Below are 14,778 nucleotides of genomic sequence, written 5' to 3'. Positions count from 1 at the left end.
TGGATGTGGAACTGCGTCCTCACTGATCTCCTAATGTCCCCCCTTAACCCCCTAATTCCTGTTCCCCACACAGCACACACACCTTTACTTGAGAAGGTGAGTCAAATCAGGGCAGTCCTCTGCTCAGAATCCTCCGGAACTACCCATCTCGGAGTAAAAGCCTAGAATTCACACGGGCCTAAACCCACATGACCCAGCCCTCACCTCTCTGACCTCATCTCCTCCCCCTGCCCCTTGCCCACTCTGCTCCAGCCCACGGCCCTCCTCCAGGCTCCTCAAACTTTCCAGGAGATTTGGCACTGGCTCTTTTGTCTGCCCCCAGATGACACCCTCCTGGCTCCCTCCCTCACCTCCTTCAGATGGCGGCTCAAATGACCCATTCCCCTGAACACCCTTCCTCCCTCCCTCCCTATTCTTTTTAAAACTGGAAACTGCTGTTTCTCACACCCGTATGCACCTCCCTGCCTCACTGTTCCCATAGTACTTCTCACCACCTGGCCTGCTCTATATTTTACTTATTTATTTTGGTCACAACCCCCCCTCACTTGGAATGGAAGATCCATGAAGACAGGGATGTGTCTGTTTTGCTTCCTGCTGTATCCCCAGAATCTAGACCACTGCCGGGCACAGGGCAGGCACACATGGACTATATAGTGAGTGAATTAATTCGTTTCACTAGCTGTAAGGGAAAGTATACAAGAAGCAAAAGATAAGGTCCCTGCCTCAGGGAGTTTAAACTCTCATTGGGAAGACAAATCACATACTCAGAGGAGTTAATGATATAAAGAATATGTATGAGTGCCAACTGGTGGTACCAACTGTGGATTTTGTCCAAATTCAGGGAAGGAACAGGTCAGAGCTTGGCCAATCAGAGGTGTGAAAGAAGAGGCAGGAACTGTACAGAGCCTTGAATAATTCATAGAATTTCCTGTAAGACATTAGTGAATCAGATTAGCTGGTTGCCTCTTAGCAAAGCCCTGAAGGAAGGGGACACAGGATGGGTATGTTTTGATGGGGGAGGGGAGGAAGCACTGGCCAGGACTGGGGGCCTGGCACTACCAGGGGGTGCCGGACAGCCATAGGGCGTCGTAGAAGTCAGTGTGGCTGAGGAGAGACTGGGGTAGCCCCCAACAGCCCCGATCTTGTCCAGCGCTCAAGGCATTGGGGTGGTCCCCTCCTCAGAGATTCTGTCTAAGGAAAGTCCACCCTCACCCTGACCCCACCATGACTCCCCTGGGGACTCCTTGTCTGGGCCACACGTGCAGGGAAAACACATGTAAATTCGGATGCCTGGCGTGCTTTTCCTAATCCCCCTGGCACAAATCTGCCCTGTCATTACGCGGATGTCCTTCTGTCCCCACCCACTCTGGCACAGCTTCTGAAGCCCTGATATCTCCAACTCAGCCCCTCCCCAGTGCCCCATGGAGTGCGGGAGTGCAGGCTAAAAACACATAGGGAAAGGGAGGGATTGATCAGGAGGGGAGCATGGCCTCCAGGAGGAGAACTTCAACAAGGTTGGGAAGGAAAACATCCTCCACCTGCAGCTGAGAGAGGGCAGGAACGGTCTGTAGGAGGGACCAGAGCAGAGAGGCAAGCCATGTGGGAGGATTAAAGAGGCAGGGGTGTTCCCGGGAGGTATCAAGAAAACAAGGTCAGTAGATGGGACTTTCAGAGGTTCCTCCTGGCTCTCACATTCCACCCCCTCCGTCCTCAAAGTGTGGGTCCGGAGTAGCAAAATCAACATAGCCTGGGAACGCTGGGCTACATTCCGACCCCTCCCCAGGAACAACTAAGGGATGGCACCTTGCCCTACTCAGCATTTTATTTCCCATCTGATGCATAGGGGAGCTCCCCGCCTAGCCTGTAAGCAAAGCAGCTGTCAGCAGAATGTTTAGCGTCTCCAATGTCCCCAAGCGCCCCCGCGAAAGCCTCCTTCCATTCCTCTGCGTGTACTCATTAAGACTGAGGCAACCCCTGAACAGGCTATCAGTCGGGAGGGGCGGGAGGGGTGCCTCGAGAAACCATTAACAGATTAAGCAGGAAAGTCCTTATCAGATGGGCTGCAGGTAGACCTGAGGCCAGAAGGAGGCCCGAGGGCCGAGACCCACGACAGGTAAGTTCTGATGGAAGGGGCGCCTCAGGGGGCAGATCGGGCGGGGGCGCCGGCCAGACGGTGGTCGCGAGCGCCCCTCCAGCCCCTCCCCCGGAACCCGCCTACCCGGCGTCTGCAGTGCGCTCCCGGCGCCCCGCCCCCGCCGCCAGGCCCCGCCCCTTCCCCACCGCCCGGCGAAACTCGCCGCCCCACGTGCGGCCGTCACCCGGCCGCGCCGCCTCGCCCGGGCCTGCCTCCGACTGCAGGCGCGCGCGGGGGCGGGAGGGTGACGTGCGCTGCGTCCGCGCTTTCCTCCCTTGCGCTGCCCGGCTGCCCCCGCGGCGGCCCCGGACCCCTCCCCAGCCGGTGGCACCCACGTCCGGGGGCCGTACCCCCGCACTCTCCTCATGGGGGGAATCTGCGTTGATTAAAGGAGCCGGACACCGATCACAGGTGCGCGGCTTCGCGTGCGCACCTGGCGCTGTAAGGAGAGCCCAGCTCTCCAGAGGGAGGTGGCGGCGGCGTCGCTTCACCCCACCCCTGACCTCTCCCGAGCGCGTCTCCGTCTCCGTCTCCGTCTCCGCCTGAGGTCCCGGGAAGGGTTGACTCCCACCCTCCGCCAGCCCGCTGATCTCATCGTCCCACCTCCAGGCGTTTGCACACCAGAATCCCTGTCCCTGTCAGAGTCCTGCCAAGCCCTGCCATTTTCAAGGCTGTGCTTAGACTCCTGCAGAGTTCCCTGCCCATTCCCACCACATCGCTCCTCATCTAAAAGCAGGTGACACCCCAGCCACGACCACGTTAGAAAAACTAGTTTTCCAGTGTGCGGAACACGTTGTAAATTGTTGTATATTTTATATCCAATACCTAATTCTGTTCTTACCACAGTCCAGTGTGTGGTTCAAGGAGTGAAATTAAACACCACCATCACCCTACCCCCTCCGGTCACACACACACACAGCTGGTCAGTTGGTGGCACATGTACAACCGAGGTCTCCATGGGTTCAACAAAACCTTACAGAGAAGCCATTAGGTGCTGGGTGTCATCTCTACCATCAGGAAGCTCATACCCAACATGCTGAGTGACCTGAAGACAGGAGTCATGTCCTAGACCCCTGCATCTCCCCACCTCAGGGCCAGCCCAGAGGACACTCAGCAGCCCTGAGGACAGTCCCTACTGTGAGCCTTCCATCCGCTGGGAGGCACAAAGCCAGTTTGAGCCTGCACCATGCAGGGCCCAACAGGGCATCCACGAAGTGGGCACAGAGAGATGAGCGCAAGTGGGGAGGGGTCTGGCCGGAGGCCTGTATTCAGGGCTGCCCTGGACCCCCTGAAGAAGAGATGGTTGAAAACTCTGCTCTACACAGTTGTGGCGGAGGTTGCTGTCCCTGAAATGTCCATGGGGTCTGCACCCCCAGGCCTCAGTCTAAGGGAAGAGAGGAAGGCAAATGCATCCGGGGACCAGAGTGGCCCCATTCTGCCCTGGCTGGACTTTGAGATCCAGGTGGGAGTCATAGAAAAGGCAGTGGGGCGGGTCAATGCTGTCTGGAAAGATTAGATAAGGAGGAGGAAGAAAGGACCTAGAAGTGGGTCAGGTGACGATCAGAAGAGCCTGAATCAAAACCTGCACCTACCAACATGGCCACTATCACAGAAGCCACAGGAGGGGGAAATCATAGACTGGGAAATGCCTGAGGGACTCTAGTCAGCCCCTCCCAATCTGGCCTGGAAACTGAGGCATGGAGGGGAAACTGAGCAGCAGGTCACACGACAAGTTAAAGGAACAGCCAGTTCCAGACCCCAGATCTCTGACTCCCAGACCAGGACACTGGCCACCACCCCAAAAATCTAGGCCAGATCCATGGAAGGCCTCTCCCAATGCAGGCCCTGTTGGAATACTGGGATTGGCTGGTGGTGGATGAGGGCCTTAGAATCCCTTTTTCCAAATACCCAAAGTCCCACCCACTAGGTGGGGGTGGGGAGGAATGTTGGAAGAGGAAACCAGGTTCACTGGCTGGGATGGATCTCTGGCTCGGATCTCTGGCTCATCGGAGAAAAGAAATTCATTTCTGCATCCCTACAAAAACATCCATTTACTTCACCTCTACATATCTTTCTTTATGAAGGATCCACCATGTATCACCAGAGAGCCCAGTATATGGAACTTAAAACAAGCATGAATCAGTAAATGTTTGTTGAATGACTTAATGCAGTCTGATGAAGGCTAAGAGATAGACTCCCTGGACCTAAGGGCAGGCAAGGTAGGCTTCCTCTTCAGAGAGCGTAAGTCTAAAAAGGACAGTAAGCCACACACTCAGTGAACTCCAAGAATATTTCCAGAGATAATGGAGGTGGTAAAAATGACTAAATTTGGTCCAATAGAAATAAAGAGCAGGGCACTTGGGTGGCTCATTCAGTTGTGTCCAACTTTGGCTCAGGTCATGATCTTACAGTCTGTGAGTTCCAGCCCCGCATCGGGCTCTCCGCTATCATCGCGGAGTCTGCTTTGGGGCCTCTTTCCCCCTCTCTCTCTGCCCCTCCCCTGCTCGCTCTCTCTCTCTCTCTCTCTCTCTCTCTCTCAAAAATAAATAAACACTTTAAAAACAAAAGAAAGAAAGAAAGAACGATCCCGGGCTAATGTGCAAGCCTTCAGGGCGCTGCCTCTGCCCACAGGCCTGGGTTTTTGGCTTTCAGGATTGGTAGACTCTGGTAAGTCCCAGGGTCTCAACAATGCTGCTCGGTACACAGGGGGATGTATCTGTTAGGCTAAGAAGAGGGACGGAGAGCTGGAGAGACAAGAGGGAAAGCTGAGACGAGACAGAAAAGTTTAAACAGGGGCTGCCCCGCTGGTCGGACTTCACCTCACCCACTGGCCTTGCCGGCCCAAGCCTTTCTCCTGCTCTGCATAACCTGGAACTGGACTTGTCCTGTCCTGCTTGACATAGTAACTGAGGCCTTAGGATTCAGGCCCTGAGGCCTGGCCTGCCTGGCTCCAGACTGCCGCAGAGCTCTCTGGGAAACAGAGCCGCAAAATCCAGAAAGTGAGACAGTCTATAGCATAACCCACCCTGTCTTGTCAGGAACTCGGTGTCATCGTGGGAAAGAAAGAGGTGGGGGCATAAGAATCAGATGTAACATGTGGACCTTGATTGGATCCTGAATTAAAGAAACCAGTGGTCAAAGACAGACTGAGGACAATGGGGCACATCTGACTACCGACTGGGCATTGGATGCTATTAGGAAATTATTGAAGGGTGTGGTAACAGTACTATGGTTACACAGGAACATACCCTTATTTCTTAGAGATGTGTAATGAAGTATTTAGAGGCGAAAACATGCAATTATGTAATTTACCATAAAATACTTCAGCAAAAAATAGATGCAGCATATATGGCAAAATGTGGGCAATTATCGTCTAAGTAACGGGCATATGGGTATTCTAAATGGTTCTTTTTACTTTTTTTGAATTATATGTATGCCTCTGGCTGGAGGTGAAGGACCAAAGTGACAGCCTAAGTGAAGGCCAGGGCCACCCACTGTAAAAGCTCTGTAAAGTCTCCCCGTTGCCAGCAGCAGCAGCATCTCTGAGACACAGACTGAATTCTGCCTTCCATGACCTAGATCATTCCCGTCACCGGTTTCTAGACTCCCAGCCTGGAGAGGACAGCTCTCCTACAGGCTGGGGGAAGCGGGTGACGGCTGGCTGGCTGAGTAATGGGAGGGATTTGCGAACCAAATATACTGCCCCAGCACCTGCAGTTGCCCCCAGGGCTGAGGTTCATGTTCACTGCCTCTTCTGGCTCTGCCCACCTGATAGCCAAAAAAATACCTACGTTTACACACCACTGTGATCACTGTGCTCCTCTGCTCTGTCCCCTGAGGAGTCCTTCCTGCCTGTCTCCCCAGGTGGAAACCCCTCTGCAGTGTGTCCCCACCCAGCCCCAGCCCCATCCCCCACCCACACCCTGGGCTCACTGTGTAGTCAAGGCCTAGCCTCGTCTCTGTGCCCACAGTCTCCAGTGTGAAAGGCCCCTGCTACGTGAACCAGGGCAAGTCCTTTAGCCTTGCTAAACCAGGGGCCTTCGTGCAGGGAACTGTGACTGCAGGGGCTCTGTGCTGGGTACCACTGCCAGCATGACCAGCATGACACATTCAGGGGGACTCGGAACTCACACTCAGAGGCCTGAGGTGAACTTCCTGGAGGTCTGGGTTCTGCCCACCTCCCCTCTCCTAGACCTCCTTCCCTCCTCTCTCACAGCCCCCACTTCCAGGGAGGAGCCCCCCAGCTCCACATGGGGTGTTAGCATGGACAACAGGCCCGGGGTGGACTGCAGGGGCTCCATATGCAGGCCCAGGGGCAGTCGAAACCCAGAAACTTCCCCCTGAGCTGAGAGCAGAGCGCTGGTGTGGCCTCACCCTAAAATCCAGCACATCACCCCACCCCCAACCCAAGCCACTGCCCCACCCACCCCATAGCCCCACTGGGCCAAGTCGGGAGGGGATGCAGGGTCAGGAATGTAGGGCAGGGCAGAGTGTGAGCAAGTGTCTACAGCAGGATTCTTTAAGGCCGAGAGTTGGATGCAGCCTGGGTCCCTGGCGTCCCCGCCCCCACCTCCACGTGGAACCCTGGATTCTGCCCTCAGGCAACCCCCACACAGCCCCTCTCTCCAGTTCACCCCTCCTCTCTCCATCACGGTCACCACGCCCAACTCTGAGGGTGGAAGCTGGTCTTTCTCCCCACACCCCCTAGTACAGCACCCCCAAACTTAGGACATGAAGGGGGGATAGAGCCCCTGAGGCACAGGGTCACCTTCTCAGTACCTCTACCACCAGAGAAACAGGCAGAGTTTTGAGAGAGCCTGTGATGTAAAGATGTGCTTTTTCTTTGATCTCAGAATTCCACTTCTGGGAATTTAGCCTGAGAGGAAAACCGGACAAGTGTTAGGGCATGTATGGACTAGGATGTTCAGTGCGGATTGTTTATAAGGGCAAAACTTTAGAAACAACCTGAATGCCCGATACTAGAGCTGCTTGAATAAATGAGGATACATCTTACCGAGGGACACTATGCAGCTATAACAATGGCGTGTGGGCATAAGAAAATACAGCTTGGGGCGCCTGGGTGGCTCAGGCGGTTAGGCGGCCGACTTCAGCTCAGGTCATGATCTTGCGGTCCGTGAGTTCTAGCCCCGCGTCGGGCTCTGTGCTGACAGCTCAGAGCCTGGAGCCTGCTTCATATTCTGTGTCTCCCTCTCTCTGACCCTCCCCTGTTCATGCTCTGTCTCTCCCTGTCTCAAAAATAAATAAACGTTTAAAAAAATAAATAAATAAATAAAAAATACAGCTTAACATACCCACCCCCCTGTATGACAGGATACAAAGCCATATGTGCGGTTTGACATCATTTTGTAACTGTTTATTTGTGTAAATAAAAGGCTTGAAGATTCACATGCAGAATGTTAACATAAGTCAGAGTGGTATCACAGATCATTTTTTTGAGTTTTTCCAGTTTTCTCTGTGGAACATATATATATTTTTTTTAATTTAAATTTATTTATTTATTTTTGAGAGACAGAGGGAGACAGAGCACAAGCAGGGGAGGGGCAGAGAGAGGAGACACAGAATCTGAAGCAGACTCCAGGCTCTGGGTTATCAGCACAGAGCCTGACGTGGGGCTCGAATTCACAAACTGTGAGATCATGACCTGAGCTGAAGTCAGACGCTTAACCGACTGAGCCACCCAGGCGCCCCATATATTATTTTTTTAACAAAAAAATATGTATTTTCAAAAAACGAGTTGCATGAATTAGCCTAGCTGAGGCCCAGACCCTGCCCTGTGCCCCAGGGCATCTCCAGGTGAAAGGAGTCCGGCATCTCCAGTGAAATCACAATTAAATGAAAGCCAAACGCAGGTCTGAAATCTGCTCCAGGAATGTAGTCTGCACGGGAGGGGCAGTGCCCTCCCCCCTTGGAATTACATGTGTCTCAGAGACTTAAGGCTCAAAGGGCCCTTATAGACCATCTCACCCAGCTCCCCATTGTATAGACTGGAACAGGCTGGAACTCTATCGTGGTTACTACTGACTCCCCAGTGACTAGAACAGTGCCTGGCACATAGTAGGTGCTCAATAAAGGTTTGTTAAATGGCTTAAAGAAGTCTGATGAAGGCGAAGAGATGGGTCCTCTGGACCAGGTAGGCTTCCCTACAGCCTGTCAGTCTAGGAGGGCCCTTAGATCAGGGATCCCCACCCCAGGTAAAATCACTGGGGAGTTTTTAAAAAATCCAACCCTTAGACCCCAGTTGGTCTGACATGGGACTTGGAAGCTGGAAAAAAAATGTTTTCTTAAAGCTCCCAGGGGAGAGGTGCCGGAGTGGCTCAATCAGTTAAGCAACTGACTTCGGCTCAGGTCATGATCTCACGGTTCATGGGTTTGAGCCCCACATCGGGCTCTGTGCTGACAGCTCGGAGTCTGGAGCCTGCTTCAGATTCTGTGTCTCCCTCTCTCTCTCTGCCCGTCCCCCATTTGTGCTCTCTCGCTCTCTCTCTCTCTCTCTCTGTCTCAAAAATAAATAAGATGTAAAGAAAAAAAAAATTAAAGATACCAGGGGATTCTCAGGTGCAGAGCACCTTAGAGAACATCAGGCTGAAGGAAACACACTCTGAGAAGGCAGAGTCTTGCCAAAATCAACCAGAGAGTTGGTGACAAAGCAGGAGAACCCTGCCCCTGGGACTACTGATGTAAGGGTCCTGACCCTGGGGACCTGGGGCTTCCTCCATATTTACCTCCATGTTTTCTGGGTGCTGACCTCCAGTGCCCACCCTTCTGGGGAAGTGAATCAGGCTGGAAGGTGGACAGAGAACCCCAAGGGGGGCATCTTTTGACCCTATTCCCTGTGATCACCCAGCCCTGGGCAACACAGGTTCGGAGTCCCTGAAAGCCCCCAAATGGAACTCCAAGCAAGGAAGGCACTTTGACAAACGTTGGAAGCTCAGTTTCAAGACCCAGTTCGCCTGCACTCCCCAACTTACTCCTTATGGGCCCAAGCCCACCCCTCTGGCCACTCAGAGAGACCTGCAAGGAACTGGATGTCAGACTCTGAGGGGCCCACCCTGCACACTCAGGGCCAGTTCCCCACAGCCACCGGCCAGGAGTCGCATTAAATCCTCCACCTTTCACTGGCCCTGATCAGTCGCTCCAGCCCTGGCCTCTGCTGCCTTCCACTCAGAGTGAGGTGCAAGACAGTGGTCCTGGCTGCACTCTCTTGCCAAGAACAGGCATGGGCCTGCTTTCCCTTCCCTGCCAAGGTCCCAACCTGCTCCAGGATCTGCTGCCCAGACCCCTCCCATCCTCTCAACCCGGAGTTAATGTACAATCTTCACCAGGAGCTCTAATTATTCAGGCAGCTCTAATTAGCTTTCTCCACTTTGCCCTGTAGTGCCTGGCCAGAAACTGAAGGCTGCCCCGGACTCCCTCCTCCACCCATGCCCGCCCCCCCCAAATCTCCCAGCTGACCAGCTCCTCTGCCCACCAAGGGGGCCCCTGTCTTCAACAAATTCATTTCATCCAGCCCTTACTGGGCACCTCCTGGATATCAAACATTGGACTAGCCTGGGAACTCACTCAAATCACAGACATGGGCACCCACAGCCAGGGTGAAGGCCAAGGGGCCCCTTTCTGGGGCTACCAGGAAGATTCTGGCGAGGATGGAGCAGAGAGAGAATGACTTAAAGCAGTGCAGCTCACACTTTAAGGCACCAAATCCCATGGGGATCAGCAGGCATATTCCGAGGGACAGGCAGAGGTCAGAGATTCTGTACTTGTAGCAAGCTTCTAGGCGACTCTCCTGCTGCTGTACCAAGGACTATACTTTGAGTAGGGAGGACTTAGCAGTGCTTAGAAATCATTCTCTCATTGACTGAGTTCCAAGAAGGTGAGACACAAGGCTCCCTCCTTCCCCACAGAGGCCCCCGTGCCCAGTACTGTGCCTGCGGACAGCCTGAGCGGATGAATGGTGTAATGAATTATTTAATCCTGGCAAATTGCCCAGCATTAGATGGCCCTACAGAAAAATCCCCAACTAATCGTGAAGCAACACAATCCCAGAGAGGAGTGTGTGCTAAGCAGTGCAAAGCACAGAGAAAGAAGGGTTAATTCTGCCAGGCTGGGGGAGGAGGAGCTGGATCTCTCAAAAAAGGTCACTTCCCACGAGGTCTTAGAGGGTGGGTCAGATTTACCCAGGTGGAGACTGGCTGAAGGGCGGGGGCAACCCAGGAGCAAAGGTAAAGAGACCTAGAGCGTGGGGTAGGTTCCAGGAATCAGGGTAGTATCATGCACCTAGAACTTCAGAGGGTGTGAATGGGGGAAAAAAAATAGGAAATTAAGTGAGGGTGCCAGAATGCCAAGCTGGGAGGGGGGCATCCATCGGTGGAAAGTCAGGAGCTGTTGGAGGTGTTTGCATAGGGAACAGGCACCCTGGAGTAGAAGTGCTATTGCAGGTCACCAGGTCCTGCCCCAGGGTCAAAATGGACTGGAGAAAGCGCTCCTGGGGGCAGGAAGGGCCAAGGCAGGAGGGAGCTGTGTTGGGAGGTGACAGATCTGTTTTGAGGGGATGAGGGCTGTGTGGAGGGCAGAAGATCCTTCCCCTGATTCTGACAGATCTCATAGATACTTAAAAACCACCCACTTCGGGGGTGCCTGGGTGGCCCAGTCGGTTAAGCATCCGACTCCTGATTTCAGCTCAGGTCAGGATCTCACAGTTTGTGGGATCAAAGCCCTGGGTCAGGCTCTGTGCTGACAGCTTGGAGCCTGCTTGGGATCCTCTCCCTCTCTCCCCCTCTCTCTGCCTTTGCACTCTCTCTCTCAAAATAAATAAACATTTATTAAAAAAAAAAAAGGGGGGGGTTCCTTGGTGGCACAGTTGGTTAGGTGGCTGACTTCAGCTCAGGTCATGATATCGCAGTCCGTGAGTTCGAGCCCCACATCCGGCTCTGTGCTGACAGCTCAGAGCCTGGAGCCTGCTTTGGATTCTGTGTGTCTCTCTCTCTGTCTGCTCCTCCCCTGCTTGTGCTCTATCTCTCTCTGTCTCTCAAAAATAAATAAATGTTAAAAAAAATTTTTTTAAACCCCACTCACTTTGTGCTCAGCCCTGAACCAGGCACTAAGCAACAGTGGAGATGATCATTTGCCAAAAGCTCCCAGTGCTGTTCAGACACAAGGTGGGGGGCTTCCATCTGCCCCCGATTCCCCCACATTCTCTCCTCCTTCCCTCAGCATTATGGGAGGTGTTTACTGTGTGCACACTATGTGCAGGCTAGTAGTTTCAAACAGCAGCCCTGGCCAGAGCAGCAGCAAGGGGTCCCCCCGGCCGGTGCTCTCTGGGGGAGGCCTGCACAGATGCTGGCCCAGATGTGGTTCCACCCCCATCCTCTGGGGAAAGGAGCAAGAGAAGTCAAATCTAGTGAGGGCGAGGACATGTGGATGGGGATTCCACATCTGAACGGGGAGGGGAACGAGAGAGGCACCAAGAAGGATAAGGAGAGCAGGTATGCTGGAGTCAGAATCCTCTGCTGGCAGAGCCAGCCCTCCAAGCCCCAGTCCTGTTGGATTCCCCTTCCTACAGGACTAAAGCCAAACTCCCAAATACCCTGGGAGACATCAAGAGAACCCGGTGACTCCCACTTCCCAGCCTCAGGGGTGAGCCAGGCCAGGTCCAGAGCCAGACCTGGGTTGCGGGCTCCAGGGCTGTCCTCCAAAACCCCCAGAGAGGAGGCACCTTGTGGCTGGCGGGTGTCCTGATGAGTAGGGAGAGCAGAGGAGGGTGCGTTTATCCTAAAGGCAGCGGGGGGGGGGGGGGGGGGGGGGGGGGGGGGGGAGGAGGAAGATGAGCCAACTTAACACAAGTCCCCAGACTGAACATAGGACAAGGGCAGCAGGACCTGCCCTGGAGCCTGGCTGGAGAGGTGGAGAAACCACTCTACCTCTTCACTCCCGCCCCGCCCCCCCCACCCCTGAGACTCACCCAACTACTCCTTTGAAGATAAACCTATGGCTCTGCCTAATTCCTTTCCTGCCCTATGCCTGCTTCAGGCCTAGGCCTCTCCAGGGACTTGAATAGATTCCCTGCTTATCCAGACCCTGGGGGGTGATGGCCAGAATTAATTAATGTTTGTAAAGAGCTCGGGAGATCCTGGGACCGGGGACCCAGGGGCGCCAGATGAGCTGCGCAGGAAATTGACCGGGAGAGGCGGAGAGAAGGGGCCAGGACCTAGGATTCTTGGTAGGGGAGGGCTGAGATGGCACTCCTACTTAAGGGGGGCAGGGGAGGACAGAGCTAGAAGGAAAAGATGCGACCCTTCAAAGGTGCGACTGGACCCTAACAAGAGGATTTCGGGCTCCAAGCTGCCCCTGCCTTCCCCCACAGCTCCGCCCCTTCCCCCCCCCCCCCCCCCCCCCCCAGCCAGTCAAGTCCAGGCCCGGATGCCTTCCCCAACTCAGGCCCCAGCCACCCACCTGCCCCGCCCCGGGACCACCTGCAGAGGAAGTCTCAACCTCTCCTCCGGCTCCGAAGAAAGTCGAGCGCGCGAGGGTGGAGGCTTCGCCTAAGGGGCGCCTCCTACCAACTCCCGCAGCGTGCCCGACTTCTACCTGGGCAAACATTTCACTTCCTTTCTCTAAAAGAAGGAGGCGAGCCGTTACCCCGCTCCTTGAAGCTGGGGACTTCCAGGTCCTCTGTCGGGGGGCGGCGGCAGGACGCACGCAACTGGTACCAGGGCCTACGGCGCCCCCTCCCTGCCCGCGCCCCCCTCGTACTCGGCTCACTCACCCCAAAGTGCTGATGAAGCCATTGACGGAGCCCTCGGCGTACAGGGAGACGATGTCCCCGATGTGGAGAAAGCTGGACATCTCGCTCATGGCTGCGGCCCTCCGGGGACCCGGGGCGGTGGGAGCGCCAAGGGGCGCGAGGCCAGGCTCGGTGCAGAGGACGGAGGTGACCGTGGAGGCCGGAGGGGCGCGCCCCCACCCGCGAGCAGGGCGCTCGGCGCGGCCAGGGCGGGCTAGCGGCCACCGGAGCGGAAGGCGGCGCGGCGCGGCCCGGGAGCCGCTGGTGGCGTCCGGGTGAGGAGGTGCCCGCGTCTCGGCGCGCCCGCCGCCCGCCCGCCCGGCCCGGCCCGCGCGTACCTGCAGTGTAGAAGGAGCAGGAAGTCTGGGGCCGCCACACACACATGCAAATCCCGCCCGGGAGGCGGGGAAGCCACACCCCGGCCCCCCCCCCCCGCACCCCACCGCCGCCGGCCCGCCTGCACCCATGTGCGCCTGCCCGCCTCCCCGCGCCCTGCGCCCCTCGCGCGTCCGGGGCCAGGCCTCCCGGGCGCCGAACCAGCCGCCTGCCCTGCGCTACTCCGAGGAGTCCTGGAGCTCCCGCGGGCTCCCGGGTTCGGAGTTCCAGCTCCAGCGACTCCCTTAGACAGACTCGCGGAACCGCCATCCCTGGGAGGCCCAGCCGTATGGGGGCTCTCTCCCCTTGGGGTTCCCCGGGCTCTCTATTCCTCTGCCCTCGGGTCGGTGAGAGCCAGTGCGGGCGCCGGCGGAAGGGGGTCCAGCGCCCCTGCGGGCGCTACCTTGAACCGCGCGCAGAGGACCCGGGAGCGTCCCAGCTGAGAGCCGTCTCGCACCGAGAGGCGCGCTCATTCCTTTGCAGCGCAAATCGGGATTCATTTTTCTCAACGTGAAAAGCCTTTTCATTGCACAATAGAAAGTGCTTGGGCTTGGAGGGGAAATGAAGCAATGGGGTGGGTTTTGTTTTTTTCTCTCCACATTCCTGTGTACAAAGAGATCCAACTTCCGAATCAGTTCGGCCGCTCCCTCTCCAGGAGTTGGCTCCCAAACTCTTGGCTCCTTCTGTCTTTCTTTTTAAAGGGGGGTGGGGAAGTGGCGAAAGAGAAAGCTACCTTCTCTCGCTAATAGCGCACCGAGTGCCAACAATGACAAGGCCGGTGCTGGCCCTCTGGGAGTGACCCGCTGCGGTGTCGCCGCCGAGCTCTTGCTCACGAAGTCCTGCCCTCAAACCCACGTCCCCAGCTCGCCTACTTTCTGTTCTGTTCCTGGGTGCTTGGGTGTTTGCTTCTTAGTCCTTTTATCTTAACTCCTGGCACAGAGTGCCCACAGCCACCCCCATTGGATCACATTTATTCTTCTGAAATCCCCACCCGGACTTCCTGGGAAGGGGGGCGAAGGGGGGCTTGTCCCTGGGAGAAAGGGAGGAGGGGACTGGATTGAAGCAGGAAGAAGAGAGACCCAGGGAGGGGTGGAGGCAGCTAAGAGCAAAGAGACCAGCTGCTGACCCAGGGGAATGAAGAGAAGAGTCCTGGGTGTGTGGCTTTTTCACAAAGACCCCTAGAATTGGGGGGGTGGGGGGGAATACCTCCAGGATTGCTGAGTTCAGTGTTTTAGTTTCTTATCAGGACCCATAGTAATAAATACATTTTACATCAGAGCAGTCCACCCCCTTACCCCCTATATGTAAGTGAAACAATAGTTTCACAAAACAATACTTACCCTTGTGACCTGTGATGCACTCTGATATTTTCTGTTCTATTTCTGTATTTTGTTTTGTTTTTCAATACTGATTGTGACCCATTTAATTGCTTTTTTTGATGTAACCAAACATTTAACTGCAGTTTGGA

At 55.4% G+C, this 14,778-nt stretch overlaps 1 protein-coding gene across 3 annotated transcripts in view; it reads right to left on the bottom strand.

Moving 5' to 3' along the window:
* Positions 1-13,347, bottom strand: part of ITPR3 (inositol 1,4,5-trisphosphate receptor type 3) — a 67,247-nt gene extending 53,900 nt beyond the window's left edge. For 2 of the 3 annotated variants that reach the window (XM_078446827.2, XM_078446829.2), the window contains exon 1: positions 12,918-13,343. In XM_078446827.2, coding sequence (XP_078302953.1) covers positions 12,918-13,006 — 89 coding nt within the window. In that variant the 5' untranslated portion in view covers positions 13,007-13,343. Of the gene's footprint in view, positions 1-12,917 lie in introns of all 3 variants that reach the window. The other variant, XM_078446830.2, reaches the window with a different exon arrangement.
* Between the last annotated feature and the right edge of the window lie 1,431 nt (positions 13,348-14,778).

The sequence above is a fragment of the Panthera onca genome, chromosome B2 (genome assembly GCF_046562875.1).
Source record: "Panthera onca isolate mPanOnc1 chromosome B2, mPanOnc1 haplotype 2, whole genome shotgun sequence".
NCBI lineage: Eukaryota > Metazoa > Chordata > Mammalia > Carnivora > Felidae > Panthera > Panthera onca.
The sequence above is the reverse complement of the archived record's forward strand: the minus strand, read 5'-3'. Positions and strand labels throughout refer to the sequence as shown.